The 25,597-nt window shown below is 49.6% G+C and overlaps 10 protein-coding genes across 10 annotated transcripts; 5 read left to right on the top strand and 5 right to left on the bottom strand.

The window, feature by feature from the left end:
* Nucleotides 1-3,482: 3,482 nt before the first annotated feature.
* CC77DRAFT_942195 (hypothetical protein) lies at nt 3,483-4,415 on the top strand (the record flags this gene model as incomplete). The annotated part of the gene is made up of 1 exon (XM_018534844.1): nt 3,483-4,415. The coding sequence occupies one exon, from the start codon at nt 3,483-3,485 to the stop codon at nt 4,413-4,415; it is 933 nt and encodes a 310-aa protein (XP_018382938.1).
* A 2,146-nt stretch (nt 4,416-6,561) lies between these two features.
* On the top strand, nt 6,562-8,331 carry CC77DRAFT_260400 (hypothetical protein). The gene has a single exon (XM_018530899.1). It carries the CDS (start codon nt 6,809-6,811, stop codon nt 8,180-8,182), a length of 1,374 nt encoding a protein of 457 aa, XP_018382937.1. The 5' UTR covers nt 6,562-6,808; the 3' UTR covers nt 8,183-8,331.
* Nucleotides 8,332-8,861, top strand: CC77DRAFT_260401 (hypothetical protein). Its single transcript, XM_018530900.1, has one exon. It carries the CDS (start codon nt 8,481-8,483, stop codon nt 8,814-8,816), a length of 336 nt encoding a protein of 111 aa, XP_018382936.1. The 5' UTR covers nt 8,332-8,480; the 3' UTR covers nt 8,817-8,861.
* Nucleotides 8,862-10,119: 1,258 nt separating this feature from the next.
* Nucleotides 10,120-11,495, bottom strand: CC77DRAFT_260386 (hypothetical protein). The gene has a single exon (XM_018530898.1). It carries the CDS (start codon nt 11,198-11,200, stop codon nt 10,322-10,324), a length of 879 nt encoding a protein of 292 aa, XP_018382935.1. The 5' UTR covers nt 11,201-11,495; the 3' UTR covers nt 10,120-10,321.
* Nucleotides 11,496-11,570: 75 nt separating this feature from the next.
* On the top strand, nt 11,571-13,186 carry CC77DRAFT_260375 (kinase-like protein). Its single transcript, XM_018530897.1, has one exon. It carries the CDS (start codon nt 11,738-11,740, stop codon nt 12,884-12,886), a length of 1,149 nt encoding a protein of 382 aa, XP_018382934.1. The 5' UTR covers nt 11,571-11,737; the 3' UTR covers nt 12,887-13,186.
* Nucleotides 12,954-15,173, bottom strand: CC77DRAFT_260365 (hypothetical protein). Its single transcript, XM_018530896.1, has 7 exons — nt 14,984-15,173; nt 14,900-14,928; nt 14,705-14,845; nt 14,257-14,654; nt 14,137-14,210; nt 13,243-14,075; nt 12,954-13,158 (listed from the first exon to the last, which is right to left on the bottom strand). The coding sequence occupies exons 1-7, from the start codon at nt 14,989-14,991 to the stop codon at nt 13,022-13,024; spliced, it is 1,620 nt and encodes a 539-aa protein (XP_018382933.1). The 5' UTR covers nt 14,992-15,173; the 3' UTR covers nt 12,954-13,021.
* A 91-nt stretch (nt 15,174-15,264) lies between these two features.
* Nucleotides 15,265-16,729, top strand: CC77DRAFT_1023029 (hypothetical protein). The gene is made up of 4 exons (XM_018525597.1): nt 15,265-16,099; nt 16,153-16,367; nt 16,419-16,511; nt 16,557-16,729. The coding sequence occupies exons 1-4, from the start codon at nt 15,442-15,444 to the stop codon at nt 16,593-16,595; spliced, it is 1,005 nt and encodes a 334-aa protein (XP_018382932.1). The 5' UTR covers nt 15,265-15,441; the 3' UTR covers nt 16,596-16,729.
* Nucleotides 16,628-18,690, bottom strand: CC77DRAFT_968999 (alpha/beta-hydrolase). The gene is made up of 3 exons (XM_018535781.1): nt 18,472-18,690; nt 18,179-18,417; nt 16,628-18,119 (listed from the first exon to the last, which is right to left on the bottom strand). The coding sequence occupies exons 1-3, from the start codon at nt 18,624-18,626 to the stop codon at nt 16,735-16,737; spliced, it is 1,779 nt and encodes a 592-aa protein (XP_018382931.1). The 5' UTR covers nt 18,627-18,690; the 3' UTR covers nt 16,628-16,734.
* Nucleotides 18,691-18,898: 208 nt separating this feature from the next.
* Nucleotides 18,899-20,829, bottom strand: CC77DRAFT_260299 (hypothetical protein). The gene has a single exon (XM_018530895.1). The coding sequence runs from the start codon at nt 20,582-20,584 to the stop codon at nt 19,172-19,174; it is 1,413 nt and encodes a 470-aa protein (XP_018382930.1). The 5' UTR covers nt 20,585-20,829; the 3' UTR covers nt 18,899-19,171.
* Nucleotides 20,830-22,511: 1,682 nt separating this feature from the next.
* On the bottom strand, nt 22,512-25,283 carry CC77DRAFT_1097352 (hypothetical protein). The gene is made up of 3 exons (XM_018529888.1): nt 24,457-25,283; nt 24,182-24,397; nt 22,512-24,057 (listed from the first exon to the last, which is right to left on the bottom strand). Exons 1-3 carry the CDS (start codon nt 24,911-24,913, stop codon nt 22,598-22,600), a joined length of 2,133 nt encoding a protein of 710 aa, XP_018382929.1. The 5' UTR covers nt 24,914-25,283; the 3' UTR covers nt 22,512-22,597.
* Between the last annotated feature and the right edge of the window lie 314 nt (nt 25,284-25,597).

Genomic DNA, 25,597 nt, shown 5'->3' with positions numbered 1-25,597 from the left:
TGTGGCCGGATGATCCGCCTGTCGAAATACAGTTCCTGCCTTCGTCATCGCGAGCCAAGGCGCCTCTCCACAAGAAGCGACTTGATCAGAGCGACTCCAGACTGCCGAGCATAACGTTTTTCACTGCACGCATCGTAGCCGATCTATCAGATCACTTACGAATATCTCAAAAAGAGCTGCAATGCTTACATTAGCTTCCTCAACAGCTCCTTAGCTCACGGCCGGGCGCTTTGTCGCGTCTCCTCCATCACGAACCAACGTTCGCGAATCGATGTTGTCACCGAGATGCAAGGGCATGAACACTGCGACCCCTCGAGGTGCTGTACGCGGCTCCCGCGTGACTTGACGCTGGCTCGACTGCTCAAGTTGAGGTTCAATTCCGGCGACTTCAAAGGTTTTCGGCTTGTCTTTGGACAGGACGTCCAAGTGAACGATAAGCAGTGATACAGTGGAATCCCTGCCTCAGTCTTGGCCTCTTCTACTTGTTTGCCGGAGATGCAAGCTAAGGACAGAAAGAGAAAAGGGGCTGTCCGAGTGAATTCAGCGAAGGTCGCGGATGGACGGCTTGGATACTTCGTACTGGGAATACATGATGCACAATGCACGCCTCACGAGGTTGCCGAGTATGTGTGCTCACCTGGAGAGTCGAATGGCATTACGGCCAAGAGACTGAACGCACTTAGTAAGTTTGTCAAGAACAAAAGAGATACTCAAAATCTGGTGGGGCGGTGCTCGTGCGCGGGCCGAGGACAGCGTGACAGCTTCGCGACCACGCGCCGACGCTTCTTCTTTCCATTGGAAACCTCACCAATCTGACAACCCAAGAAACCTCCAACTTTGATCCTCTGGCTCGCATCCCAACTCCAGCTATTATGCTGTTTAAGGTCTCCGAACTCTTCTCTGAGTTATGAAACCTGCCACGATTATTCACTTACTCTGCAGTTGCCAGCCACTCTTCATGGATCTTTGTAGGATGCCTCATTTACTCTGTTCTCCGCTGAAGAAGTCGTGATACTTGGAATAGTGTATCTTGATGCCAGTAGGTTTCTTCCTGTCCCTTATTGAATGTAACGTTCCGTAACTTTCACCCTTCCAATCAAGTCTGCGTCGGAACCATCCGCTTGGTTGACTATTACGTTTCTACAAGGGCTTTGTTATACTTTTTTGGCCATTACAATGCTCCAGGGGCTTTCGAATACCCGGTCAACGACGCGCTGCTCTTTAGATTCAATGATTATTGATCACACACTATCCGGACTGCACTGCTCCAACAAAGGGCTCCTTTGAAGCGCATGATCTTCCTTGATTCTACAAGCTTCACTGAAGAAGATGCCACATTCCTTAGGAACCTGGGCGAGTTCCGACACTTTGTGTACTTGGAGGCCAAGCAGTGCTTTGTGTTTCCCTCCAAGATTCGGGGCATCGGACAGAACCGCAAGGATCACAAAGCGCTGCTGGAACACTTCCTGAAGTCTCTCAAGACACTGAAACTCCATGGTTTTACTTGTACAATGGCGCTTATGGTTCTAAAGTTGGCTGCAAAAGGCCAATGCTGGCCTAAGATGGGTACTCTACAACTGACTTACCTCCCACGTAAGAGGAAGCTCTATCGCCTTCGCTCGGAAATGAGTGAACTTGTCAAGAGCAGTGAAGACTGAGGTATCGGTGTCCATGTTAAAGAGAACTAAAGTTGGTGGCCTGCAAGGAAGTCGTCTTGTAACTGATGAGATTTGAGCCCCTTAGTGGAGTTGCTCTTTAGGCATGAGAGAACGACGTGTCGCCTTCGCCACAATCTTTTCACGGGATTGAGAACTAAGCGTGCGATTGTCTTAGGTAAGCGAGGGATGTAAGTCTTGACGGTAATCAGGCAAGTTCTGGGGTAATTTTATCTGTTTATGCGACTTCGCGTCCACTGTTGCGACCAACATCGCCGGTAATGGGCATTCTTGTGGTAGGTAGTAGTAATTTGGCATCATCTCATGGTCCTGAGGCTATTCAGTACCACATTTTTCACTTGTCACGTAGAATGGACCGGGTGTGTTTTGTGACAATGTTACAAGGTTGGCCTACCATATCCTTTGGAGAAGCAAAACCCGGTCAAGAATTCCATTAACGAACAAGGTTACGGACGCCGACGTCATGGCTCATCATTGCAAGTGGACATACAAAAGCAAATACTAAGGGGTGTGCAGGGAATGTTGCGTTCTTTAGTTATGGCGATCTGGACACAATGGCAGACAGCATGAAGAGCAAGAACATCTTTTTTGACGCGCAACGCTTTTTAGAGAATGAAAGCGGGAACTGCCATTCATCTGGTGTTCAAGGGAAAAGTAAGCTTGTTGGAATGGCATGGATCTAGGAACTTGATGTTTTGTTTTGGAGTTTTCACAACGTGCAGAGCAAAAGTGTCGACACTCGGTTGAGCTAGGAGGTCTGAAGACACAGATAACGCATAGCACGCCATCTCACTACTGTTTAGTAAAGTGTTATCTTCTCCCACTGTTGATGCAAGTTATTCGGTGACTATCGCACGATAGTTAATGTGGAGATGTATCCATAGTATACTTCGAGCGAAGGTAGCATTCCGGCGGTTATTGCGGCATGTGGCCCAAAGCCGGGCCCAGAGAGCTTTTTGGTCGAACGTCGAGAGACTGCCGCTAGCATGACTACCTAGGTACCTATGTACCTAGGTATTGTTAAGGTTTCGTCAATAATCTCACAACCTGCATCTTCGAGTGTTTCTTTGGAAGCGAACAACGAATTCCTCTATGCGTAACATCGTCCGATTCCATTACGCCCTGCGCGCATCCCGACAGATCTGGGCGCATGTAGTATGCGGCTGAGAAGCAAGGCTGCGTGCTTGGCACGAGCTAGCACCAAACCAGCCACACCACACTCTTTCAAGCGCGCTACCCCTTCGCCAACACCATTGGCCCACCTGAGCAACAACCAATTCCGGCATCACAACGAATAATGCGTCGGAGACAGGTGTATTGCTGTGAACGCCATCGGAAGCCCCGCAGGCACCGGACGATTAACAACGTGCCGTCATCAAAGAAGGCTAATGAATCACAACGCCTGGGACACATGGTGTGGGGCGTAGGGCTGGCGTGAGGGTTCAATCAATGTTAGTCCAAAGACGATCTGGTTGGTAGCTGCTGACCTTTGCATGATGATAGCGCCTAGACGTTGATGTTGGTCCACAACAAGACTGTTGTGGCGTCGCTGGAAGATGCAATTGTTGACCTGAGAGCCTTGCTATGGCTAGCTGTACCAATTCTCCAAAATATCGGTGCGGTAGAGGTGCCGCTGGCAACGTTTTGGGCGCTTGATCCCTAGGTATATCATGCACCCATTTCTTTTGCCGAAACCTCCTGGCGACTGGACGATCTCCTAACACGGAGTTGGAAGCAAACGTTCATAGCAGGCCATCGGCACTCCACTCTCTCTTTTCGACAACTCCCTGCCCAACTTTCACTACCATGAAACTGTTCACCTACGAAGCCTGGGGTGTACCCAGGGCCGGCTTCGACACATCACACTCATTCGTTCGATCTCACTTCATCTCACCAATCACTCTCGCATGTATCCGCGCCCTACTAAGCTTATACTGCTTCACGACAATTATAACATGCTATTCCTGGCTGGCGCACGAGACAGCCACAATTAAGCTCAAAGATGTCAACATTGGATCCTACACCATCCAGCAAGGCGACGCAGCTATCGGACAATCATTCAGTTTCTTCACATACCTTACTTTCTGGTCACTTGGCTTTTACTTCCTCGTATCGAGCGTGCATACCTTCATGTACGCGTTCCGGCAGAGGACATGGCTACACGACTGGCCTAAATACCTGCAGCTGTTGCATAGCATGTACTACTCCACCATGACTTCGTTTCCGTTTCTAGTCACGATTGTCTTCTGGGGTACCATGAACTCTGGATGGCCAGCCGGACGGTTTGAACAGTGGATCAACATATCTGTCCATGGCCTCAACAGCGTCTTTGCTGCGACTGAGATCGTGCTATCGGCTACCGAACCATTGCCGTGGCACCATCTATCCGTTGTCCTTGGGGTCCTGTCGGTATACCTCGGCCTTGCGTACCTCACTCGATATGCGCAAGGGTTCTATGTGTATGAATGGATGAACCCAGCTCACGGCAACGTTAGCATCATTCTTCATGTCTTGGGATATGCCGGTGGAATGATTGCACTGTTTTTGCTAGCAAGATACGCAATGGTTGCGAGGAATATGCTCGCACAGAGACTACAAGACCAAGATGATACTGAGTATGGTGAGAAAGGAATCCAGCTCGATGATCGGTCTGACACTTGGTCGGCGAAGGTCGGGGTGGTCAAGCCGACGCCTATGCGCGTGCAAAAGAAGCCAGAGGCAATTGTTTCGGAAGTCTAAGAAAAGGGAGTTGAACTAAAATCCAAGTCTAATTACAACATGTTTCGTCAATTCGTGATAGCGTTTCGCGTAATAGTGTATCCTCGGCCCAAAATAAATTCGCATTGATGCGATGTCACCAGGCCGTCACAAGCTTACTTTTCTGTTACATTGCACACCTTTGTTTGGCGCATCCAATAACTGTCTAGCAATTAATTGGTACCATCACCCGGCTCAAGACCGTACAGATGTGTATGCTCCGACTGGTGTAGCGCACTGTAGCTTCACTAATTAGAAGGGTATGCCATGTGGAGGGAGGTTCTCAAATACTGGTGCGCAGAAGCAATGCTGCAGCTATGAAAGATCAAACAGAAGACATAGAGTGACAGGGAATCCAATGTGGAAGCAGGCGGCCTAAGGCCCAACGATGAGGGGCTGATGGAGAGTGATATACCCTTAGGCCGTCCACATTATGATCTTCCAACCTTAAATCTTGATCTGATGGAAGAGAGTGAGACAGAGATCAATACAACAACGTGTCGCATGCGACTGAGCCAGCGGCCATTGCGGCTACTCGCATGCACATCGCCGAGACGGTGCTGAAGGCAGTCCTAGGACCGTGTGTACTCACCGTGGCTTTGTTGTTCAGACATTATTCATGATATCGTTGCGCTAGACTTGCAGTCGCTGAACTACATGGTGGGCTACTACGCCTTGATGCTGCGACCTGTGACCGCCTACATCTGATCTACTGTACGTACTCAGGTATGTACGGAAGATGTGTTCGCTACTACCTCCATACTGACTGCACACATGATGGAGTGAATATGTTTCCAAATAAACAGCTCTTGTGGTCAACCGAAACGGTGATACACGATCGGGCAGAAGTATGCTATAAAGAGTGGTAGAAGTGTGCAGTGCCTGTGTCAGATTTATCGTAATCTCGGTGTTTGCGGATGCAGGCCCGCCACGGAAGCGAAGGAAGCGATCAGGCGAGCACCGTGACGCCCTGAGTGGGCGTTTCCAGGTGTTTTACATCGCAGATGACAATCTCAGGGCCATGGTTCCAAAGTAGAAAGCGATAAGAGAAGTCTGCCTTACCGCTGAATGTCACTGAGAACCATGGCCAAAGAGTCATTTCTCAATCGACAACAACAGGCTTTTGTGACGCTTCTGGCATATGACAACCTAATAGTGACAACAAAGGGGGTATCGATGCTGCATTGTTGTCACTGCAGCTGAAAACAGCACGAAACGATGGAATGACGGGCTGATGTCATGGGTTGTTTTAATCGATGCGCATCAGCACCTGTGCGTTTCTGTGGCTCAGTATTCACCGACCCTAGCGAAAAGCTAATTCTAGGAACAAACTTACTAGAGAAAAGAAATTCAAAATCGGAGGATACTCACCATGACCATTGACAAGGTGCAGTGTTGTCGAAGGCGATCCTGATGGTTGGGGATAGACAACGGTGGGCAAAGACAGGGTTGTGTGGCAGCCTCGGTTGCTTGCCACGTTAGAGTTTAGCGTTTCCTACATCTAAAATTAGGGGAGGCAGTGCACGCGTTCCGTCCTTTACCTGGTCCTTGATGATCGCTTCTCCCGTTATCCATTGCCACACATCCAACTCATTGCATACCCAGAGTAGGATTATTGCCGCTGGGCGCGTTCCCTCGGCACTATGATATCCCATGCGCTGAACGCTGAGGCGAGCGGCTGGCTGTACAGAGGTCAAGTGATCACGTACCGTCTTGAGCCTCACCGCTTGCAATTCGGTAACATTATGTTACCCATGCTCCGGGCGCTGAAAGGGGTCCTGATGTGCCGTACCCGTACTGAGCATGACGAGCCTCTCCGAAGCTTTGGCGTTTGGCCTGAAGAGTTAGGCCAGCAATCGTCTAAAAATCCTTTCAGATGATCCCAGATATGGACTGTCAAATTCACATCCATTTCCGTCGAGACCTGACCTTGAATTGGAATACTCTTGTATATTCGCCCCGTTGAGACGATTGGGACATGCACACTTCAAGCAGTCTGCAAATCCTTCTGTAAGGACACTCCCTTCCGACATCTACACACGGTAATCTAGCAACGGACGCCTTACCCCTGCGCCCGTTAACCACCGCCACCCTTTACCACGCCGCACTAACCTTTCCGACCATATACATCGCTCTTGTTCCACTGGTGATACCACCCGCCCGGGATGTCGGAAGCATAGAATAATTGGAGCTGTCAGATCTGCGAATCGGCTATCAGCATCGTTTAAACTCGCTCGAATACTACAGTCGTGCAGTAGCGCAACGCCATCAAGCCGCACTTAACCTCCACATTCAACACCAAGCTCTTAGGCCTGGCCTGCACACCCCTGCTTTCAGCCTTGGATACATTTGCATACGAAGCAGCTCTCTTTAGCATGCTACCCGACGCCCAGCTGCTGACGATCCCACCAACATCTTTCAACTATAAGCTTGCGGATTTACCGTCAACCAACAAGCTAGTCGCAGCTTCTAGTCCATTCTTCCTACACATCAACGCTAGCTCAACATACGTGGAAGATACAGAACATATGGCACACCACAATCACCGTTCCAGTCGAGTGCAGACCGAGAACGAGCTGTGGCTAAACATGCCAGCTTCCACAAGGCGACAACAAGAGCACGACTGTCGGCCAGAACGATCGGCGTATCAAACAACCTCGCAGCGGATTAGTGTATGCTCCAGCAGTGGAATCAACACGTCGATGATACCTGCTATCACAACCAGTTCGGACCTTAACAAACCACTCCCACCATCACCGTCCGGCCAAGATAAACGATCTCGCAAACCACCTTCCTTGCGCGGGTTTCTCCGACGCGAATCTTCAAGTCAGACAGAGTCAACCCATCTCCGACCCGGATCATCCCATCAAAACCGATACTCCACTAACCTAAATGTGGATACGAATGGTCATCATAGACACAACTACTCACGAAGCATGCCAAATTCTCCCTACGAGTTCAGCCAGTCCTCTCATCAGGATCCAGCAACCCTTCCTCGAGCACATTCCTCTGCGTCGGACTACTCAGACGTGGTGCAGTATCAGCCGTACTCTCCACTACCACAACACCAATACACTCGTCCTCAACAGCAGCGCGCGGTGTCAATGAACCCCTACTTTGAGACCACATCGCCTCCACGATCACGTACCTTTCCCGAAGCTACACTTGGCGTTACGACACGCGACAATTTTAACAGTCGGCCACGGCCACACACAACATGGGTGTCACCCACAGAGCCATTTACAGATGTTTCTCAATTCCATCTATTTGCTGAAGCGATGACCGGACTGCCAAATGATGCCGAGCCTTTTTCACCAACCGGTCCACCACAGCTTCAGGGCTCACTTTTCGCTCGAAGAAGTGCTAATGACACCATTCCGATACCTCTGCAAAATCCCCAGTATTTGTCAAGAACACAACCGACACGACGGCCTCATAGAGAGCAGAGAGATGATTGGCAGAATTTTGAGCCACCACCGCATATCTCGTTACAAGCAGGGTCCGCACAAAATCATCCTCTCCCTGTTCAAAATCCGCCTCTCCACGCATATGAACAATGGCAACCACCATCACATATGGGTGCTATCACAGCGGAATTAGAGCTGCTGGGGCTGGAAGATCCTCAGGGTTCAGACGATGAACTTCCAGACTACCAACAGAGCCAAGCGGAGATGGCGGCGAAGAAGAGACAAGAAGCATCAGCAAGAGCTCGGGAACTAGAGGCAAGATGGCGAGGTACACGCAGATGATCATGGTTCTGAGTATTGAGAGCTATCTGGAAAAACACGAAAGCAGAATTGTATTCCATTCTGGATAATTCCCACTAGCCTAAACCAGAGCATGCGGATTGCGCTCTTGGAGGCCAGGGTTCGCATCTGGAACTCGTACGGTATTGGGATAGCCCAAAGCATACCGGTTTATGAAGCAATACTTCGGCCTTTTGGCCCCAAACCACCGTTCCAACCACCTGTTAATGCCACAATCACGATAAAGGACTAAGTGTCTGCATGCATGTATATAGCGAAGTGAAGCGGGTACGTACTGCGTATGCCCTGCAGTAGTACAAGCGCATTGACTCATTGCGGCACCGCCCCCACAACTCAACTACCGAGACAAGGTGTGTATAAACCGGCCGCTTTGATGTTATACCCAAGCGAGTTGTACAAGATGAATGACAGCCGGAAAGGGGGAAGTGGCCCCTGCATAGAGTATGATGACATGCGCCAAACGGCTGTTTACATTTGTGCATTTCCCAATGCAGCTGCAGTTGTCATTGTAGGAGTTGGAGCCGGTAACGCGTTCAGTGTACATAGGTATTGTTTCCGAAGCAGATATTGTAATGCACTCAATAGCCTAGAACAGCCTTTCCGCCCCAACATCTAGCGGATGGTCACACACCAGATGAACTCTCATGACTAGCTTTGCATCACTTGATCAGTCTGCTGCTAGCGAAGGAGAAGTTGTCAGGCAGAGAAGTTTTCATCTCCACGTGAGTAGATTAAACGACGCAAGTATGCCTTGTGGAAAGCCTTATACGGAGCGGAAATTTGAAACTACGCAACGTACCTAGGTACCCGGCCAGTGGTTAATCCATGCGACAAGGGTTTGAAATGATCACGTTCGGCAATACGCATCTATGAGCTCTGGCATGTAGTCTAGAATCTGGGCGCGAGTTTCTGATACTCCATCGTCTGCTTTACCTCATTAGCATTTGCTTCATCACCTGAGCAGATCAGAGAGGACGGCGTGACCGTCATCCTACGGCCAACTGCCACTTTTCATACTGCCAACTGACGAGCTCATACTTGATCTACCTATACCAGTGGTAGCATTGAAGTATCCAGAGACGCACTAGAATCCACGTAAGGCCTAAACGAAGAACACACTGGACGCGGGGAGTTTGGGGGCGGAAAAGCTTATTTCGCGGACGTTGTGCTACAACGGGCTGTCCAATACACCAATCCAGGGTTTCGAATGCATCGGATGTATTGATTGCAACAGAACACCTGGTTTCCCAACGTGTATCACATGAAAGTTTACTTTCCCAAACATGCGGTGTGGTATGTAAAGAGCCCAAGTGGCAATGCTATACACCAGACCTAGCTGCATGTAAGGCTTGACGCGAGAACCACCACGATTCACCTACAACAACCTTCCTAGGTAACACACCCGCTCCTTCGCCCAACTGTGACTTCAGGTGATCAGGATGCGCCAGCCTGGGCGCAACGTTACGTGGGGCAAAGGGACGGTTGCTCCTACCGTTATCAAGATTCACGGAGGATGATCATATCCGCCAACCCGGTAGTGAGGCTGTGCAAAACGCAAGTGAGATGCACATGCGGGCCGGAACGATCGTCGTATGTTTGAAAATAGAAGATGGTGCATATTGAAGGAAAGAAAGGAACAGGTAGTGAAGAGTATCATGGAATCTGCAGTGAAGATCACAATGCGTTGTAGAACAAAGATGAATGGGAAGGCTGGTCATGGGTCTAGAGAACAATGAGCGTACATGTGCAGCTGGGTCAAGGTCGCATACTACCTAGCCATCGGCAGCAGTCTTGACTTTGCAAAGATGACTGATAGATTGTCTGCATCATGTAGTGCTTTCGCAATGGCCTTGGTCTTTGTCCATGCAGTCTACTCCTGTGGTCGCACCCTTCTAAAAATGGCTGGTAGCTCGTGGTGATGACGTCATATTATCGCACCTCCCTAGCATGCTGCCCACTATTCCTCGACATCACTTTTCGTTTGCACCAAAACCTCGTTCATTCTGACAATATGTCTTGTTCATTGTAAACACGCTTGATATGCTATGGCTCTCAGCATGCAGATCACTGAACCAGTCGTGTGAGAGCAGGACCTAGACATAGAGTGAAATCTGACGTTCTTCATGCTTGCCAAATCTCCCTCTCCCACCCCATGCCGTCAATCCATCTCTCGCAAACCATATTTCCCTTTCTAGGCCGCTCTGTTGAAGTACCGTGCAGATATTGTGCTTCTCCTGCCATCCAATGCTTCTGGCTGTGTGTGCTAGATAGTTTGGGAAGATTATTCTTTGCCTTGGCTTCCCAGTCCGGATCGACATCTCCTGCTGGCTCTAATCCCGGCACCCAGAAGATGTCTCCCTCGGCTGGTATGCTTTTTGTTTCGAGCCACACCTTGTGTGCTAGCATAAGCATGTGCATGTCTTGTGCGTTCGTCACGACGAGGCCATCGAGGTTGTGGAAGCGACCGAAGCGCGCAGCAAAATTTTCCAGCCAGGTACAGACCTGCCAGTGGTCGCGTCGAGAGCTACGCGACAAGTCCTCCAAAAAACGAATCAGTACGCCACCACTGAGCACTCCATGCGGCCAATCATTAGTATCGGACTGACGTCGAGTAGGACCTGGATGGCGAATGTAGCCGGGCGGTGAGCTAACGTGTTCATCGTCGGAGCTATAGTCTGACGGACGCTTTGTAATGTCCACTACCGAGGACGAGGGAGAGGAAGAGCGACTTGGTACAGATGGTCTACGTGAAATGCGTATCTGAGCAGGTGGTAATCCATGACTTAAGGTATGCGAAGATGGATGGCTGAGCGTATCGGAAGACTGAGAACTTTTCTGGAAACCAGCCAGTGGTACAGTCACTTGAGTAAGAGGTGAGGCAGCCTCTTGTGACGCATCCTGCATCTCCATGTCAGTTGGAGATGGATCGATAAACATTAAATCCTCACTGGTAGTCTCCTTTCCGTCCTCACTCTTTCGAGATTTCAGCTTTGGCGCCATTCAATAACTTGTTATAGTGAACTAATTGCTGAGTAAGGGGTTCTTTGTGGTTTCAGCGACTGGAAGGTCGTGAACCCCCACACTATTTGAATCTAAAAGGTTTGCTATGCTAGACAGTTCTGCGTCACATGAAGACTCTCGGTAGACGCACGTGGGCTAAGAGACATAAGTTATTCACTGATCAGATTCACAAGATCATGTCGTTGAAACAACACAGACATGTCTAGGGGATTTCAAACATTTTGCATGAATGGCATTATATATGATTTGCGTCGCACATTCTGTCCCTTGAAGGTGAAATCGAAACGACAACTAGAACGTTGTTATCACTGTTGGCGTTATATATAATGCAACAGCGTTAATTCACTGTCCCTTAATCATGAAAACCCCCCAGTTATAAAATACATAGATCAAATCTAGCGCCTTTTTCGAGACCTGTATAGCTGCCAAATGCAACACAACCCTCTAGTTTTTCTCGAAGCTAGCACCCACTAAGACTGCTAGTAACTTGTTCTAACGAAGGTAGTTGTAAATTCGATGACAAAAATCTGCAAGAAGCTTTCCGTACAGTATCGTCGACAAGCAAGGGAAAAGTGGACAGTGATTCAGCGCCTCGGAACTATGGACGGAGGTCTTAATGGTGGCATAAGCAAAGTCCGATGCGACAACCCAAGCGCCAAGGGCATGGTTTTCATTGAAAAGCGATTCGACAAAAGATTATTCGAATACGGCATACCTTCTAAAGAAATCCAGATTCTTCATCAGATTCAGGACCATGACTATATTACGAAGATGGTAGACCATTTCCGCGATAAATCTATTCTAGAGGGGGCTGTATACATGGAGTATTGCGACGTGGGAAGCATGGCAGACGTGGCACAAGGGGTTGCCAAAGGGGCTTATGTTAACGAACGCAAGATTTGGCATTGGTTCGACGAACTAGCTAGCGCGCTTACGTATTGCCACCGTGGCCCACAGCCGGAGATGAATGACGAACAGATCTTCCAATCCGGTTGGAGCAGAATCTACCATAGAGACATCAAGCCTGGCAATATCCTGCTAACAATCGCGAACGGCCAGGTAGTAGCAAAACTTGCCGACTTTGGCTACGCAGTCACTGAAGATAGCTTAGCAGCCTGCCCTAACCGAGAAGAAGCAATAGTGCAACCAGGAGGAACACCTGGATTCTTCGCTCCGGAGTTTCCATTCTTCAGCGGTGCTTCCGATATCTGGCAACTAGGACTCAGTATGATCTGTGCATGTACCGGTATCAAATCACCACGAAGCAAAGAGAATCCTAATGGTCAAATGTGGAATAAAGGACGACCGGCAGGCGCCAGGTACTCTGTTGAATTAAGTGGCGTGATCAAAATGTGCCTGGAGGAACACTATGCACGGCGTGTGCAAGCATATCCATTGTTGGTTTTCATCAATAGTTGCTACCAAACGATCAGGAACAAGCTCCCTATCGATAGATGGCCGGCGATGGTTTTCGATAGGTCTGAGGATCACGGCAAGGCGGTGTCACCACCGGAACATCGCCGGCCGAGACACCATTACACAGGATTGGAAGGCGCTGTGAACCCCGCGTATGGAGGCAACTATCCCGGACCACAGTTGCGTGTACCCGGTGGTATGATGCCCTTCTATGGAGCGGGATATCATGGCGATGGCAACGGGTGGTAAGGGAGAGGAGGATGAACTGATCCGGAAATGCTTGGTACTTCAAATGCGTGCGTTCTCGACGTCGCTAGGGTTCTCTCGGAGCACAGACAAGCATTAAAACCACTACAGAAATCCAGGTTGAGAACGTGATAGGCGTTAAGAGTTATGCCAGCCCCAGGATTCTTCAAGTTGGGCAATGGTAGCTGTCGGAGGAAAGCCATGCGACCGTTCGCAGGCGTACCACAAATCGCGAAGCTGCTCTTGATCTTCACGAAGCGTAAAACGATCACCAACTAAACTTGTTAGATGTACTGCTGAGCAAATGGTATACTTGATAGTAAACGCCCAAGTTATGGTGTGAATCGAACTGAACTTACCAAGTGCAATTGCGAAACAAGCAACAAATTTGCAAGGAAACCACTTGGAATTCGATTGCGCCACACCGCATAGTGTCCGGACGTTATCTTGTACCGTTCTATCGACAACAGCGCGTGATGCCTTGTGTGCTGGGCCAAGTTGGGGGATCGTCGGATCATGCACGATGAGGAGCATGTGAGCCAAGAGGTTGTACTGAGTGCCCATGACATGGGTTTTTTGATGGAACCGGATATCTGGGAAGTTCCTTCCGCTGCCATCCCGATCCTGCCGAAAATAGTACGGATCAAAGCTGTCAGGCCTACACTGTGTCCAAGATCTATTTTCGTCCATTAGTTGATTGTAGCGAGCAATGCTATTTCTACCTTCTCCAAACACGAAGTTGCTCACATCACCGAGGTGAGCGATGGTTCGTGTAGCCCAGATAGAATCGTTGGCCGGCTCGAGCGAACGATCAGCGGGGAAGATATGCAGCTTAAACGCTCGTTGCGTCATCAACGATATCCAAAGCTCTTGACGGAAGGCAGCCCAGTAAATGGCCTGTCGTCGATCAGGCCCGGAGGTTGCAGCGTATGACTGTTCGGCAGCGCGGATGATAGCTTGGGTACCGAAAAGATGGCCCTGAGGATCGGATCCGATAATCGAGATGTTCATCTCCTCCAGAAGCCGTAGTATGACAGTCGCCGCAAGGAGTGGCTCTTCTTTGATAGTGACGTTGTCGTTGAGCGCTGGGATGAGTGTGTCGAAGCATCGTTGATAGTACGCATCTGCAATATAAGGATCAAAGTCGGTGGTTCGACTAAGCTGACGAGCAGACAACGCTAGGATGGCATTCCTGAATGACAGCATTGGTCAGCCGAAAATCAATGTATCTCTGTGATACGTGTATTACATACATCAGCGTGCTGTTTTGTTTGGCCATCTGGACGATGTGAACCCCAAAATGATCTCTGGTATCGACCATGTCAAACTGGCAATGGTCAGTAGAAATTTTCTAATTTGATTTGAAAACTTACGAATAAGGCGACATTCTCAATGTAATGCTGGAGAAGCATTGCTTCCTGTTCATGTTCCAGCGGCCATAGCACAGGCTCACCAGGAGGTTGCTGATAGACAAAAGTACTAACACCTTCATCATGGTGCGGATGGTACGCACTCGTGTTTGCTCGGTGATCATGCAAGACTGGGGGCGCTGTTGTTTGTTGTTGCACCGGAGATTCTGAATTCAGTAACGACAGGACTGTAAGGTTTTCCGTTGGAGTAAATAGAGTTGAGCTTGGCGTCAAAGCGGTGCCCTGCGCACTTCCGGGAGTACCGCTGGGAGACGGCACGTGTACCGAAGGGCTGCCAAATGGAGAGTAGCCATCTTGGACATATTGAGAGCGAATTTCGCTTGATTCGTCCAAGAATTGAACTGCCAAGTGGTGTCAGCGAGAGCCGCAGCAAACATCAGCATATCCCTACTTCGTGGAGGGAATGAAACCCAAGGTTGTTCAACACTGAAGGAATCTGAGATCGACGAACGCCGGAATCGTCTTCCGCTCTCATACACGCATTCTTTCTTAGCATGCTCACACCTTCCGCACGCCGGCTGCTTGCCATCACCTGTTGCGCAATCGTCAGTGCGACAGTCTCCATAGTAGACTAATTGAGGCTTACATCGATAATGACGCGTGCGGCATCGGTTGCTATAAATGGTTAAGCGATGTCGTTCTGGCGCGCAAAGGACGCGAAATCTCGTACCATGGCATTTGCGATAGACCTCAACGTGGTTATGGGGTAGCGGAGGATTCCCGTGCGGGCTGATTTACGAAGCTGGGACGCGCGCGATAATGCTGCACGATGGAGTCCAGGACAAGAAATGCCCGCCGAGATGCGCAATGTGGTGTCCAACCACGTCTGGCCTGTTACTAAGGGCGGACGTTGATGATCGCTTCCGCGCAGCAGCAGAAAATCCGGAAAACGCGTCTCAGCGCCGCCTGGCCCCGCTCCTTACCCCACAGTTTAGCTGCGCCGAAAGGGGCAAGTTTCTCCTTGTCCACCTGTCATGTCCTAACAGCCCACGGGAGTAGGCAATAGTACGAGTCTACATAATACATGCGTTGTTCGACAGACCTTGCGGATCTATTGTCGCTCGCTCTACATACTTAAAGACACTTGAAAGGTTGCTCAGGTGCTGCTATCTTGTACAACCCTCCATCATGCCTCATGCATTGACCCTAGAGCAAGACGTGCCGAGTTTCGACGGCAAGAAGCTCTTTGTGAACGATGGTTTGCTCCGACCGAGTCAAGTGGGAAAGCTGAAAGAGTCATCTCCAGATCTGCCCATGGAAGAGCTGCGCCGGCGCTACAATGAAGATGGGTATGTGTACCTAAAGGGCCTACTGCCAAGGGACAATGTCCTGAAAGCCCGCGAAGAGTACTTCAAGATGCTCGCGCCAAGTGGCGTCTTAAAGCCTGGTACCCAGCCAGTACAAGGCGTTTTTGATTCCGAAAAAGATGCTTCAGACTTCCCTGGCATTGGAGCTGGTGCGGCTCCAGGAAACGGGAAGCCTGGAGAAGCAACCGCAGAGAAATTCGTCGGCCTCGCGCTCGAGGCGCACTATGCAGATTGGTACAAAGAGACATTCTGCAAGCATCCTGTGCTGAAGGACTTCATCGCCCGCATGACAGGGTGGGGCGATAATACTCTAGGTGTTCGCAGGAGTTTGCTGCGCAACAACACACCAGGAAACAAAGCTATCGGCGTACATTATGATCAGATATTCCTCCGTCACGGTGAGCCTACCAGTGTCACCGCCTGGGTACCAATGGGAGATGTGAGCTTGACTGGAGGCGGTCTTATCTACCTGGAGAATGGTAGGCCATTTACTTTCCAATCACAGTCCAGGCAATGTTGATGATTATTGTAGGCCATACATTAGGTCGCGAAGTGGAAGCAGACTTCAACCGTAAGGCAGAAGAAAGTGGTTTGAGTGAGGAGGAAACAAAAAACGCATTCAATCAGAATATGCTGTCAACGGGATTGCTCGCCGATGGACCACGGGAGTATTCTGATAGCTTTGACAGGCGATGGTTGGTGACAAACTACGAAGCGGGGGATGTGGTACTGCACACTCCATACACAGTAAGCTTACCAAGGGATGACCATACTTGAACGATAGCTGATAGCATCCAGATACATGCATCCACGTTGAACTATGACCCGGACAACGTGATCCGAGTCGGTACTGACCTGAGGTTCGTCGACGGCAGCAAGCCTTGGGACACGGTAAGCAGAATATACTCATCATACGTATTGTACTGACTAGCATAGCGGTGGGACAAGGACTATGAGTTCAATGATGGTGTGTAGACCTGTTAGTCATGTATATTCATCATGAGCTTGATCGAGCTAGGCAAACGGCTCGTATATAGATAGCGTCGCAAATGAGTGTATTCTATAGCGTCCACGATGCAGGCACATCTCAAAGCTTCAATGCACCTCTTTGCCATCAGTACGGCACCTTGGCTGCCATGACTTTCCAGTATTCACATCGCTCACCTCTCCCGCCCTCCCAAGCAGTCGCATCGGCCAGACTGATCTGGTTGCTGACGCCCGGATCGCTATATGTGTAATAGTACAAATCTTCTGTTGCTTGCACAAAGGATGGAACACCTCCTGTAGCATTCAGGTTCAGCAATTTCGGCTCCTTCTCGTTCCACTTTGGCCACGGGACGTTTTTCTCACTATATCCAACTGCAGGCGTGATTGTGGAGTTTGCGACGCCACCCTTCGCATCTTCCACACTTACGATCGGCGAGTTCTTAGTGATAAAATTCCCCCATATCTTACGAAAAGCGTGCTTGAAACTCTGGCCGGGCGTCGGGTTTCCACTCCATAGCGCTTGCAGATCATACCCATGGTAACTTGGGGGCGCGCTGAACTGATACTTCCAACCTTCCGGAAAGGCGGCAGCAGCCCAGTAACTAGGGCAGACAAAAGCATACTCTGCGAAGACGTTGAAAACGCGTTGCTGGTTTCCTGTTCCAAACTCACTTATGTTGAGCGCCGTAGGCACGCCCGTACCAGAAGTGGCGAAGCGCGTAGTGTTGGGTTGCACGTCACTAGTATCACCAGGGAACGAGTATATTTCCTCCAAGCGACGCTTTTCGGAAGTAGAAAAACCGGGAAATGTCTTATCCACATAGTCACGAAAATCTTGTAGTGTACGTGTCGTTGGTGGCGCGAGTGGCACGCCTTCGTTCGCCATGTTACCGGATAAGACACGTTTTCCCTTAAGCGATTTGGAAAGCAGGGATTTAGAAAGGCGATCTTGAACAAATGTGCCATCCGTTACGGGCAGGAAGGCAAATGTACCGAAAGCTCCAGCCTCGGAAACCTTCGCGCTGGCATTCTGGAGAATGATGGTATCGGCTGTGCGAAGGCACTCAATGGTATCCTTTTCCAACGAGCACCCGGAAGCTTCGACGAACTTTGTATATGCTGTTCTCGGTACTTCGTCATTGTAATCGTGCTGATACGGTACCCATGGGCTCGCGGTGATGACGTTACGGAAGAGGCTCTCCCTCTGCTTTCCACCGTAGGCTTGGGCTTGGTACAAAACAGCGCCTGCTCCTGCGCTCTCACCTGCCATCGTAACCTTACGAGGATCGCCCCCAAACTTTCGTATGTTTGCTTGTACCCAACCCAGTGCGAAATTCATGTCGAGGAGTCCAGCGTTGAGCGCACCGTGGTCCTTCACCTCGGAGCTTGAAAGGAAGCCAAAAGCGCCTAGACGGTATTGAATTATAACGCTTATGAAGCCATTATGGTTCGTGGTCATAAAATCGCTCGGGTCTAATCCAGAGGCGCTAAATAGTCCGTAGCCTCCACCATCTTGATGCTGTTAGTGGTGTGTTGATGGTGATTTGCGCGTCGCAAACATGTTCACTTACGAATCCAAAGGAACACAGGCAGTTTCTTTGCGTTAGCTGGCGCATATACGTTCAGAAACAGGCAATCTTCATCTCCAATTGCAGAAGTGAAGCCATATTCAGATGGCGTTTCTGAGGAGGCACCGGTCTGTGGGCAAAATGGGGGGTCGCTGAGAGCTAATGTTGTCGTTCGATTGGGCGTTGGGGCCTGAGGAGCAGCAAACCTGAGCTTGCCTAGTGGAGGAGCGGCATACCGAATCCTATAAAAACAATTAGTTCTTGGAGTCTCGAGAACTCTGTGAGAAACGACCTACCCTTTGAAGATATTGATGCTGGTGTTAGCATCATGAGTCCCCTCGTAGACAGCGTAGCCTAGATCGATCTTCGGGGCTTTCACAGCCCGCTGTATCGGCTCGGCGCTAGACCCCACAACAAGCGCAATTACCAATCCGACTCCTTTGACACGCATTCCGTCTGTTTCCACAAGTGCTTTGAGGAGGAATGCGGACGAGATTGGGAAGCCAGGGAAGTTGCTGCAGCTTGTGTTGCATACCTAGGTAGGTACCTAACCTTGGAATGCTCAAAATGCTGACCCGAGAGTGTGGCAGGCAGCCAACGGTTGGCCAACGCTAGAGACGTGCACTTCCCGTGAGTATATCGCGTAGCCTGACGAAAAGCGAAGAAGCTCTGTTTGAGCATGGCTCCGTGAGTGCCTGACGGAGTTGATTGGCGTGCTCGTACGGACATCCTCCGTTTCGGTGCGTTTGCCGTCTCCCGCCCGCTGCAAAAGCCCCCTAACTAGCCAGGGTGTAATCAACTAGCTACTGAGCGGCGAGGCAGTCACTTTAGACTCGATTTTAACGTCCGAACGGGTTACCGATTTCTTGTGTTTTTCATGCCATCTGTGTATCGCGACAGGCATGTTTACCTTAGGTAAGGTCCGCCAAGGGCCAGCGCGGCATGGGATTTCCCTCAAGCAGTTTTTTGCGCATACACTCTGAAAACATATCCCTTCTAGCACGACCAATCTGTCTGAAAATCTTCGGCGTCTTCCTCTGTGTCTGCCTTCTTCCATAGCTCCTCCCCACCATCCACACCACTTACGTTGACGCTCCAAGAATCATTCTCAACCTGTTCCCACCAATTCACCAGTATCGCAGCAAGCGGTGTTCCATGGTCAGGCATGAAAGGATTACACACACCATGTCGATACAACGCGTCCTGCGCCGGTCTATCTACCGTTGACCCATCACCCATCACTACATGACGTTTCTCACCGAGTTGGAAAGGTAGAAGCAGAGTGCTGGCGTGAGCGTGGAGAACATCAGGTACAAGATAGAGGCCGACACGATCGTCTAGTATACTTTGTTTTCGCGGAGATTGCCACCGGTTCCGTTCATCTTGTGAGGAAAATTGCACACCTGGTGCGCGCCATGGGAACAGTAGAAAGGGTGGGCAGTCAGCAAGTTCATGCTGGTGAGTAGCAAGAGAAGCATCGGGATACCTTGCCTGCAGTTCAGCGCCTACACGGTGGATGAAAGCTTCATTTGGTACATCCAACTGCGGTGCAATGGAAGTAAACCGCGGTTTTTTTGCCCGAGACAGGAAGACGCGCGCAAACGGCGGTATGGCGGGATACTTGTTCGAGACTTCAGCAGGAATTAACCCAAAGTCTTCCGTTTTCCTCCTCTTCTTTGGTGGCGGTTCCTCATCGCCATGATCTTCTTTTGCATCAGACACTCCAACAGACTCCGGTAACCGCGCAGTAACCGCATCCACCAAACTCTCCCAAATATCAAGTACCTGCCGCAACTCTTTTTCCGTCCACTCCGCAATTCTCCAGCCCTGCGTAACAAGCCCATCCCTATTGCCGAACCCAGGATGCTCTGCATCAACAACGAACTTCCCCGACTCGATCGACCGTAGGTAAAGCTCCAAAACCGCATGAAGATCACCCCACATGCGTTCGCGGGGCTCGTCAAACGGGTCGCGCACAAAGCAGACTTGATGGGTAGTCCGACTGTAAACAAGACCACCGGGGTCATGCCCTATACCCTTGTACAGCAGAATAAAGTCCTCATACTCATCAATACCTTCCCACATGTCCGGCCGCAGTTCATTGGGAGCCGAGATACCAATGAGAAACGGGGTAAAAGCTAGGTGCTGATATTCTTCTCCAATAACGATGTCGATGCCGGATAGAAAAGCTACAAGGTCCTCGTCGAGTTCAATGTCGAGGCCCGGCGAGCCTGGATCCAAAGAGTGGGCGGCGAACCAGCTACGTTCTACTTTTGGCTGTTGGTGGAGTGGAAGCTTGGAACTAGCATGCGAGACGATGGAATTGTGTAGTTTAATGCACTTTCCAACGTTCCGAAGTTCATACCCATCTTGCACGCCAGGCTGCGCTGTTGCTTGCTGGACTAGCATCGATAGGTTGTGATAGAGGATATATCGTGGCCAAGAACGTACAGACAAAGATACTCCGATCTTCCAAGGCTGCCGCCTATGCTAATAGGAAATAACAGAGAGGTATACCATTAGGATATCCTGCAATGCAAGCTGCCTACGAATAGAGTTACAAAGAATACGCTAACAGGAAATATGAGTTTTTTCCAAAAGACCTTTTCCGTCTATATTCGGTTAGCCTCGCGGGTGATCAGAACATCAAAAATAATAGTCATTAGCTAGTAACGCCATGCAACTGCAACCTACCTAAGTACTCAGGCATGCTCACATGAGCACAATGGTGTTCTCAATGGCGCAATCAAAGACCTGAAGTATGAGATGCACGCATACAACGTGGTGCTTTGCCCGGTGCTTAGTATGTTTTGAAAAAAATTGTGGTGGCTGGTTGTCTCCGGGTTGTCGAGTTGAACGCGACTAGTTCTCTCAGTCATGACGTAGCTGACAGTTTAGCATCACAGTTGCTACCAGCTTAAGAGGGCATTCGGAATTCTGGAGAATTCTGCGTCAATACCAAGAGCTATCTTCAAGGAGACACGCAAAACATGCATCAAGTTGCTGTTGTCTGCACTGGAACGACATTGGGTCGATGGGTTTGATACCTACCTAGGTAAGTAACCATAGGCGCCGCGCGGGTGTCGGACTATGGACCTTGATGACTCTGTATCAAATGGCTACACAACCATTAACTCTCGCTCTGTTCAGCGTCATATTTAGCATATTGATACCTATTGCTAAACAAACATGGCGGTCTCTAAGAAGAAACTCTTGTTCTTTTATTTCTCTTCCTAAACATTAAAACTTACCCCAAAGGTATACGCACATCTTTACATCTCAGCTTTTGTAGAAAGTTAGTAGTTTATACCCTTGTAGTATTTCTTGGTTAGCAGGATAGGAAGTGGAGGAAAAGAAATTTTTCACAGGAGCAAGCTTGGAAGCATGCTAACTTCACCAATTGCGACTCCAAAGATAGACCGCTTCAAAGAACACATTGTGACTAAGATGTAGCAGGAGTTTTGAAGAGAGAAACACGGCACTGTGATTTCGCATCAAAACAATGCATTATCGATGAGCCACGCGCCATGTAAGAAGTGGCACTACGGGCACTGCCAAATTCAATGTCACCAGGGCAGCGATTGTGGCCTGCACTTTCCACCCTGCTGGCACATATCGTGCAAGATTAGAAAAGCTGTCCATGGTTATTATGCCACCTCACATGACGGTTAGGTAAGAAGGTCTACGTTCTCTAGGTAATCACCAAATCTTCAAACTCAAGCACACGTCGAGGCCACGCCTGGTCATCGTGATAGCGAATTCGTCAATATAAAATCGTTGTATATAAACCTTTACGTTTTACACTTGCTTTCGCCTACATACTTGTATACAAAGCTTCGAATTCGAAAAGAGAACCAGCACTACCTGTTGACTTCCAATTACCAAATCAAGCAAGCATTCCTAGCCCGAACTTTCTAGAGCATCAAGCAAGAAAAGACTTTACCAACATTCCCAGATCAACATGTTTCCTGGTGGACGCTCACGCTACCCGTATCAAAACTCCCTCCAGGACCCTGACAATGGCGGCGGGTTTTACCCTGATCGCATGTACTGTAAGTTACGAGTTGCATAAGACAATGAGACATAAGCTGACCTACTCTACTCACAGCGCACACTCCTGGCGCATTGAGAGGCGAAAGTCGCTACAATCATGTCTTCGGGACAAGTTCAAGAAACTGGAGTTATACTGACAATGGAATATATGGAAGATTTGAGCCCTACGACAGGAGGGGACCCCGAAGGTTGAGACGAGGATGGTGGGAATGAAGAGATGGCTGATGTAAACATCACAAGGATAACGTATGATGAAATGGTGAGAATTGATCAGTGTTCGTCTCCTGGACAGAGTCTGTTGTTTAGTCTATCCATACAATCACTACTACCAACCTACCCTGGAGAGCCTTCCCGTGCTCTCGTTTTCACTTAGTCCTGTTTCGCGAAAGCATATATCTGTCGGAACTGTGTATACGAGACTTGCCCCACACCAGGTCCAGCGTTATATTTGGCGTATCTCTTAATCATCTTCACCTCATCGCTCTCCAGTCGGTCTTCTTCAATAGGTAAGTCCATGCTATCGCCGTTACCTGTAGTTATACGGGCGAAATACTCTACTTGACCAGGCAGGTTTACGGATTTTGCGCTCTTGTTCATCGTCTCATCAGCGACCGATGCAGATGGCGGCGGCGATGGTATAGGTTGATAGGGCGACTGGTATGCTTGTGGGCGTGAGGATGGCTGAGGAAGTACAGAAGAGATAATCCTGCCCATACCGAAACTCAATAGATGGTTATCTGAGGTTCTCGGAGGCAATGAAGGCATCTCTGACATCTTTTCTTGGGTAGCAGGCGCATTTTCTTGAACTTCACCCATCTCCGTATCGCCATTACTTGTGGATAGCTTCTCTTGATTCTGTGGTAGCTTTTGCGACTTTTTCGAGGAATGAGTGAACCGTTCAACTGGTACGTCGGGTTGGATATTTGCTGTCGGCTTGCTGGATGTCAAGGTACCCAGATTTGCGGCAGCCGTTTGTCGAGTGGCTCGACGTGTAGTCATTTGAGGTGGGTCTTCAGCGTCGATGGCGGTCTCTCCCTGTGGTGAAGCTGTATCATGTTGGGATTCCTGACCTTTGCGCTGCTCAGACTTCCTTGGGCGGCCGACTATGCCACCGTGTTTCCCCCGCTTACGGTCTCCCGATTGAACAGTTGGCTCGCTCTTTCTCTTGTTGGACTTCCTCGAATTTGGAGGTAGCCTATCTAGATTTGAGGGGACGGCTTCAGCTTCAGCAGCAAGTAGGTACGCAGAGATAGGTCCGTGATGCGGTGCCGCTTTCTCTTCCTTGGCTTCTGGCTCATCGACGGCTGTGGGAGGTACTAGGGCATGACTAGCTAGAGATACGCTGGCCTCTTCCTGAACTTCATGCTGCCCCTCAGCTTCCTGGCTAAGCACTGCAGGTGAAGATGATTGGGTATCTGCAAATGGTCCTTCACCTTCGGCTGGTGCAGCTTCGGGTTCTTGGGAGATAACCTTGGGCACTGAAGATTCCCTTTTGTTTAGATTGCTTATGCTCGATTGGATTTTCCCTCCTTTTTTTGGCTTCTTTGTCTTCTTTGATCCGGGGGTAATATCGTCTCTGGGCATGTAGCGTCCGTTTGGGCCGCGGACCTTGCCGGCGCCCGCATCTCGTACTGGTGCCTCTGGTTCAAGGTCTCCGGTGGGCTGGGAATCGGAGTGGCGTAACATGGCGTCACCAACAGGTGCTGACAAAGAAGCGCCAAGTTTGTCTTGTGGCATATCGTGATCAAACGCTTCTTCGATTTGAGGTACGTCAGGCCGGAGCGATTCTGACTGGGGCTTTGCCTGGCCGTCTGAGGCGGGGAAAGAACCTTGCGCTTTGTTGTCAGTAAAGTACAATGGAAGAAAGCGGGAGCGAGACAAAGAGGTGATGGGTAAGTCAAGGTAGTCAAGTAAAGTTCGGCAAGCCTGGCGGTAATGAAATAGTAAACGTACCTCTGGACTCTTGAGTATTCTGGAAAGGAGCTACTGAAGATGAAGGATGCTCCAGCGCTACATGTTGCGTTTCTGAGTTCGGTGGATCAGAAGACCTTGCAGAAAGATTGGATGGAAGAGGAACAGAAGTCGAGTGGAGATGATCCTGGAACTGTGACTGATAGCGGGCAGGTGTGGTAAAGTCAAAAGGAGCTTGTAGCTCTGGTCTCGAGGACACTGGAGTGTTGGACATTACCACATGTAAACAGATATCTGCGAATTTCACTTCAACTCACCATTAGACTTGGTAGACCCGTTGGACGACAGTCCAGTCAGGTGTGATTTCCTCTGCAGTCCGTCAATTGGATATATAATACCAGGAGCGGCTTCGCCGCGCGCATTGTTTCGAACCGTAGCTGATGACATCTCCTTGAAGTTTCTGTCGAAGAATGGCCACTTGTCCTGGGCTTTGTTGGTAAGAGATCGAACCCTGCGATAAGCCCTGTCCAATTTGCCGAATGCTTGGGCTGTACGGATCTCTGCTGTTGAGGAACCATTCTGGAGGCCATCGAGGTAGTTTTCCCACATCCATGCAGCCAGCTCAATGTCTTCCTGCAACTCGCTTTCGCAAAGGTACCGGTGAATATCCGTTAATGTTCCTAGATCGATATGACCGATTACTTCCTCAGGAAGCATTGAGTTTGGCTCGCCATGATCGGAGGGATTGTACAGGATATCGGGGTTGGGTGCCATGGTTGTAAAGCTGTTGTGAGATGAGTTGACGATACTGGGAGGAGCGTTGACTGTAAGGCGTAACACTGCCCAGAATTTTGCGGACGTTGACAGCCGAAGTGAACGTGGAATTGGTGCTGTTCAAAAAGTTGGTGTAATCATCCAAATTTTGTTATTGTCGCGCAACCAAGCAACACCAGCGGTGAGGATTTTGACCGGGCTGTGGCCGGAGTCGGATAGCACTTGTGGCGCCTGCGCAGCGCAAGCAACACGAGTGAAAGCTTTTAAATGAACCAAGAATGCCTACTGTATAGCACCTCGCAGCAGACTTCTTGAAGAGTTGGGCAGCTGGGTAGGTTTCATGCAAGAAGTAGGGAGTAAGATGGTGACGGCAAAGGTAAGGAGCCCGTGCCCGATGCTGGTGTTCCAGAAATCCCGTAGCTTCGATGGAAACTTCAGCATGGCACCAGCCCCATCATGTGATAAAAGACTCGCCACAAATAGCACACCATGCGGCAAGACTTCAATTAATGTTGAATGTTTTTCACGTTTTCTTTACTTCTAGTTTATCCTAAATGCAACCCATTGGTGTTCAAGCCTGGAGGTCGATGGGTGTGCAGAAGGTGCTGGCGATCGCTCGGAACATTTTCCGCCACTGTCAAACCTTGGAACACAGCATTGAGAGCTTGCGACGCGAACGATCGG

This window comes from Alternaria alternata (assembly GCF_001642055.1).
Source record: "Alternaria alternata strain SRC1lrK2f unplaced genomic scaffold CC77scaffold_18, whole genome shotgun sequence".
In the NCBI taxonomy this organism is placed as follows: Eukaryota; Fungi; Ascomycota; class Dothideomycetes; order Pleosporales; family Pleosporaceae; genus Alternaria; species Alternaria alternata.
The sequence above is the reverse complement of the archived record's forward strand: the minus strand, read 5'-3'. Positions and strand labels throughout refer to the sequence as shown.

Bases quoted from the DNA above. Each gene is read 5' to 3' on its own strand.
- CC77DRAFT_260400 (XM_018530899.1), top strand. From the start codon at position 6,809: ATGCTACCCGACGCCCAGCTGCTGACGATCCCACCAACATCTTTCAAC.
- CC77DRAFT_260401 (XM_018530900.1), top strand. From the start codon at position 8,481: ATGCCCTGCAGTAGTACAAGCGCATTGACTCATTGCGGCACCGCCCCC.
- CC77DRAFT_260386 (XM_018530898.1), bottom strand. From the start codon at position 11,200: ATGGCGCCAAAGCTGAAATCTCGAAAGAGTGAGGACGGAAAGGAGACT.
- CC77DRAFT_260375 (XM_018530897.1), top strand. From the start codon at position 11,738: ATGACAAAAATCTGCAAGAAGCTTTCCGTACAGTATCGTCGACAAGCA.
- CC77DRAFT_260365 (XM_018530896.1), bottom strand. The intron at 14,846-14,899 runs GTAAGCCTCAAT...ATTGCGCAACAG, and splicing joins CCGCACGCGTCATTATCGAT to GTGATGGCAAGCAGCCGGCG. The intron at 14,211-14,256 runs GTAAGTTTTCAA...GACCATTGCCAG, and splicing joins TTGAGAATGTCGCCTTATTC to TTTGACATGGTCGATACCAG.
- CC77DRAFT_1023029 (XM_018525597.1), top strand. From the start codon at position 15,442: ATGCCTCATGCATTGACCCTAGAGCAAGACGTGCCGAGTTTCGACGGC. The intron at 16,100-16,152 runs GTAGGCCATTTA...TGATTATTGTAG, and splicing joins TCTTATCTACCTGGAGAATG to GCCATACATTAGGTCGCGAA. The intron at 16,512-16,556 runs GTAAGCAGAATA...TGACTAGCATAG, and splicing joins GCAGCAAGCCTTGGGACACG to CGGTGGGACAAGGACTATGA.
- CC77DRAFT_968999 (XM_018535781.1), bottom strand. From the start codon at position 18,626: ATGCGTGTCAAAGGAGTCGGATTGGTAATTGCGCTTGTTGTGGGGTCT. The intron at 18,418-18,471 runs GTAGGTCGTTTC...TTGTTTTTATAG, and splicing joins AGCATCAATATCTTCAAAGG to GATTCGGTATGCCGCTCCTC. The intron at 18,120-18,178 runs GTAAGTGAACAT...AACAGCATCAAG, and splicing joins GCCTGTGTTCCTTTGGATTC to ATGGTGGAGGCTACGGACTA.
- CC77DRAFT_260299 (XM_018530895.1), bottom strand. From the start codon at position 20,584: ATGCTAGTCCAGCAAGCAACAGCGCAGCCTGGCGTGCAAGATGGGTAT.
- CC77DRAFT_1097352 (XM_018529888.1), bottom strand. From the start codon at position 24,913: ATGGCACCCAACCCCGATATCCTGTACAATCCCTCCGATCATGGCGAG. The intron at 24,398-24,456 runs GTGAGTTGAAGT...CCAACACTCCAG, and splicing joins CGGGTCTACCAAGTCTAATG to TGTCCTCGAGACCAGAGCTA. The intron at 24,058-24,181 runs GTACGTTTACTA...ACAAAGCGCAAG, and splicing joins GAATACTCAAGAGTCCAGAG to GTTCTTTCCCCGCCTCAGAC.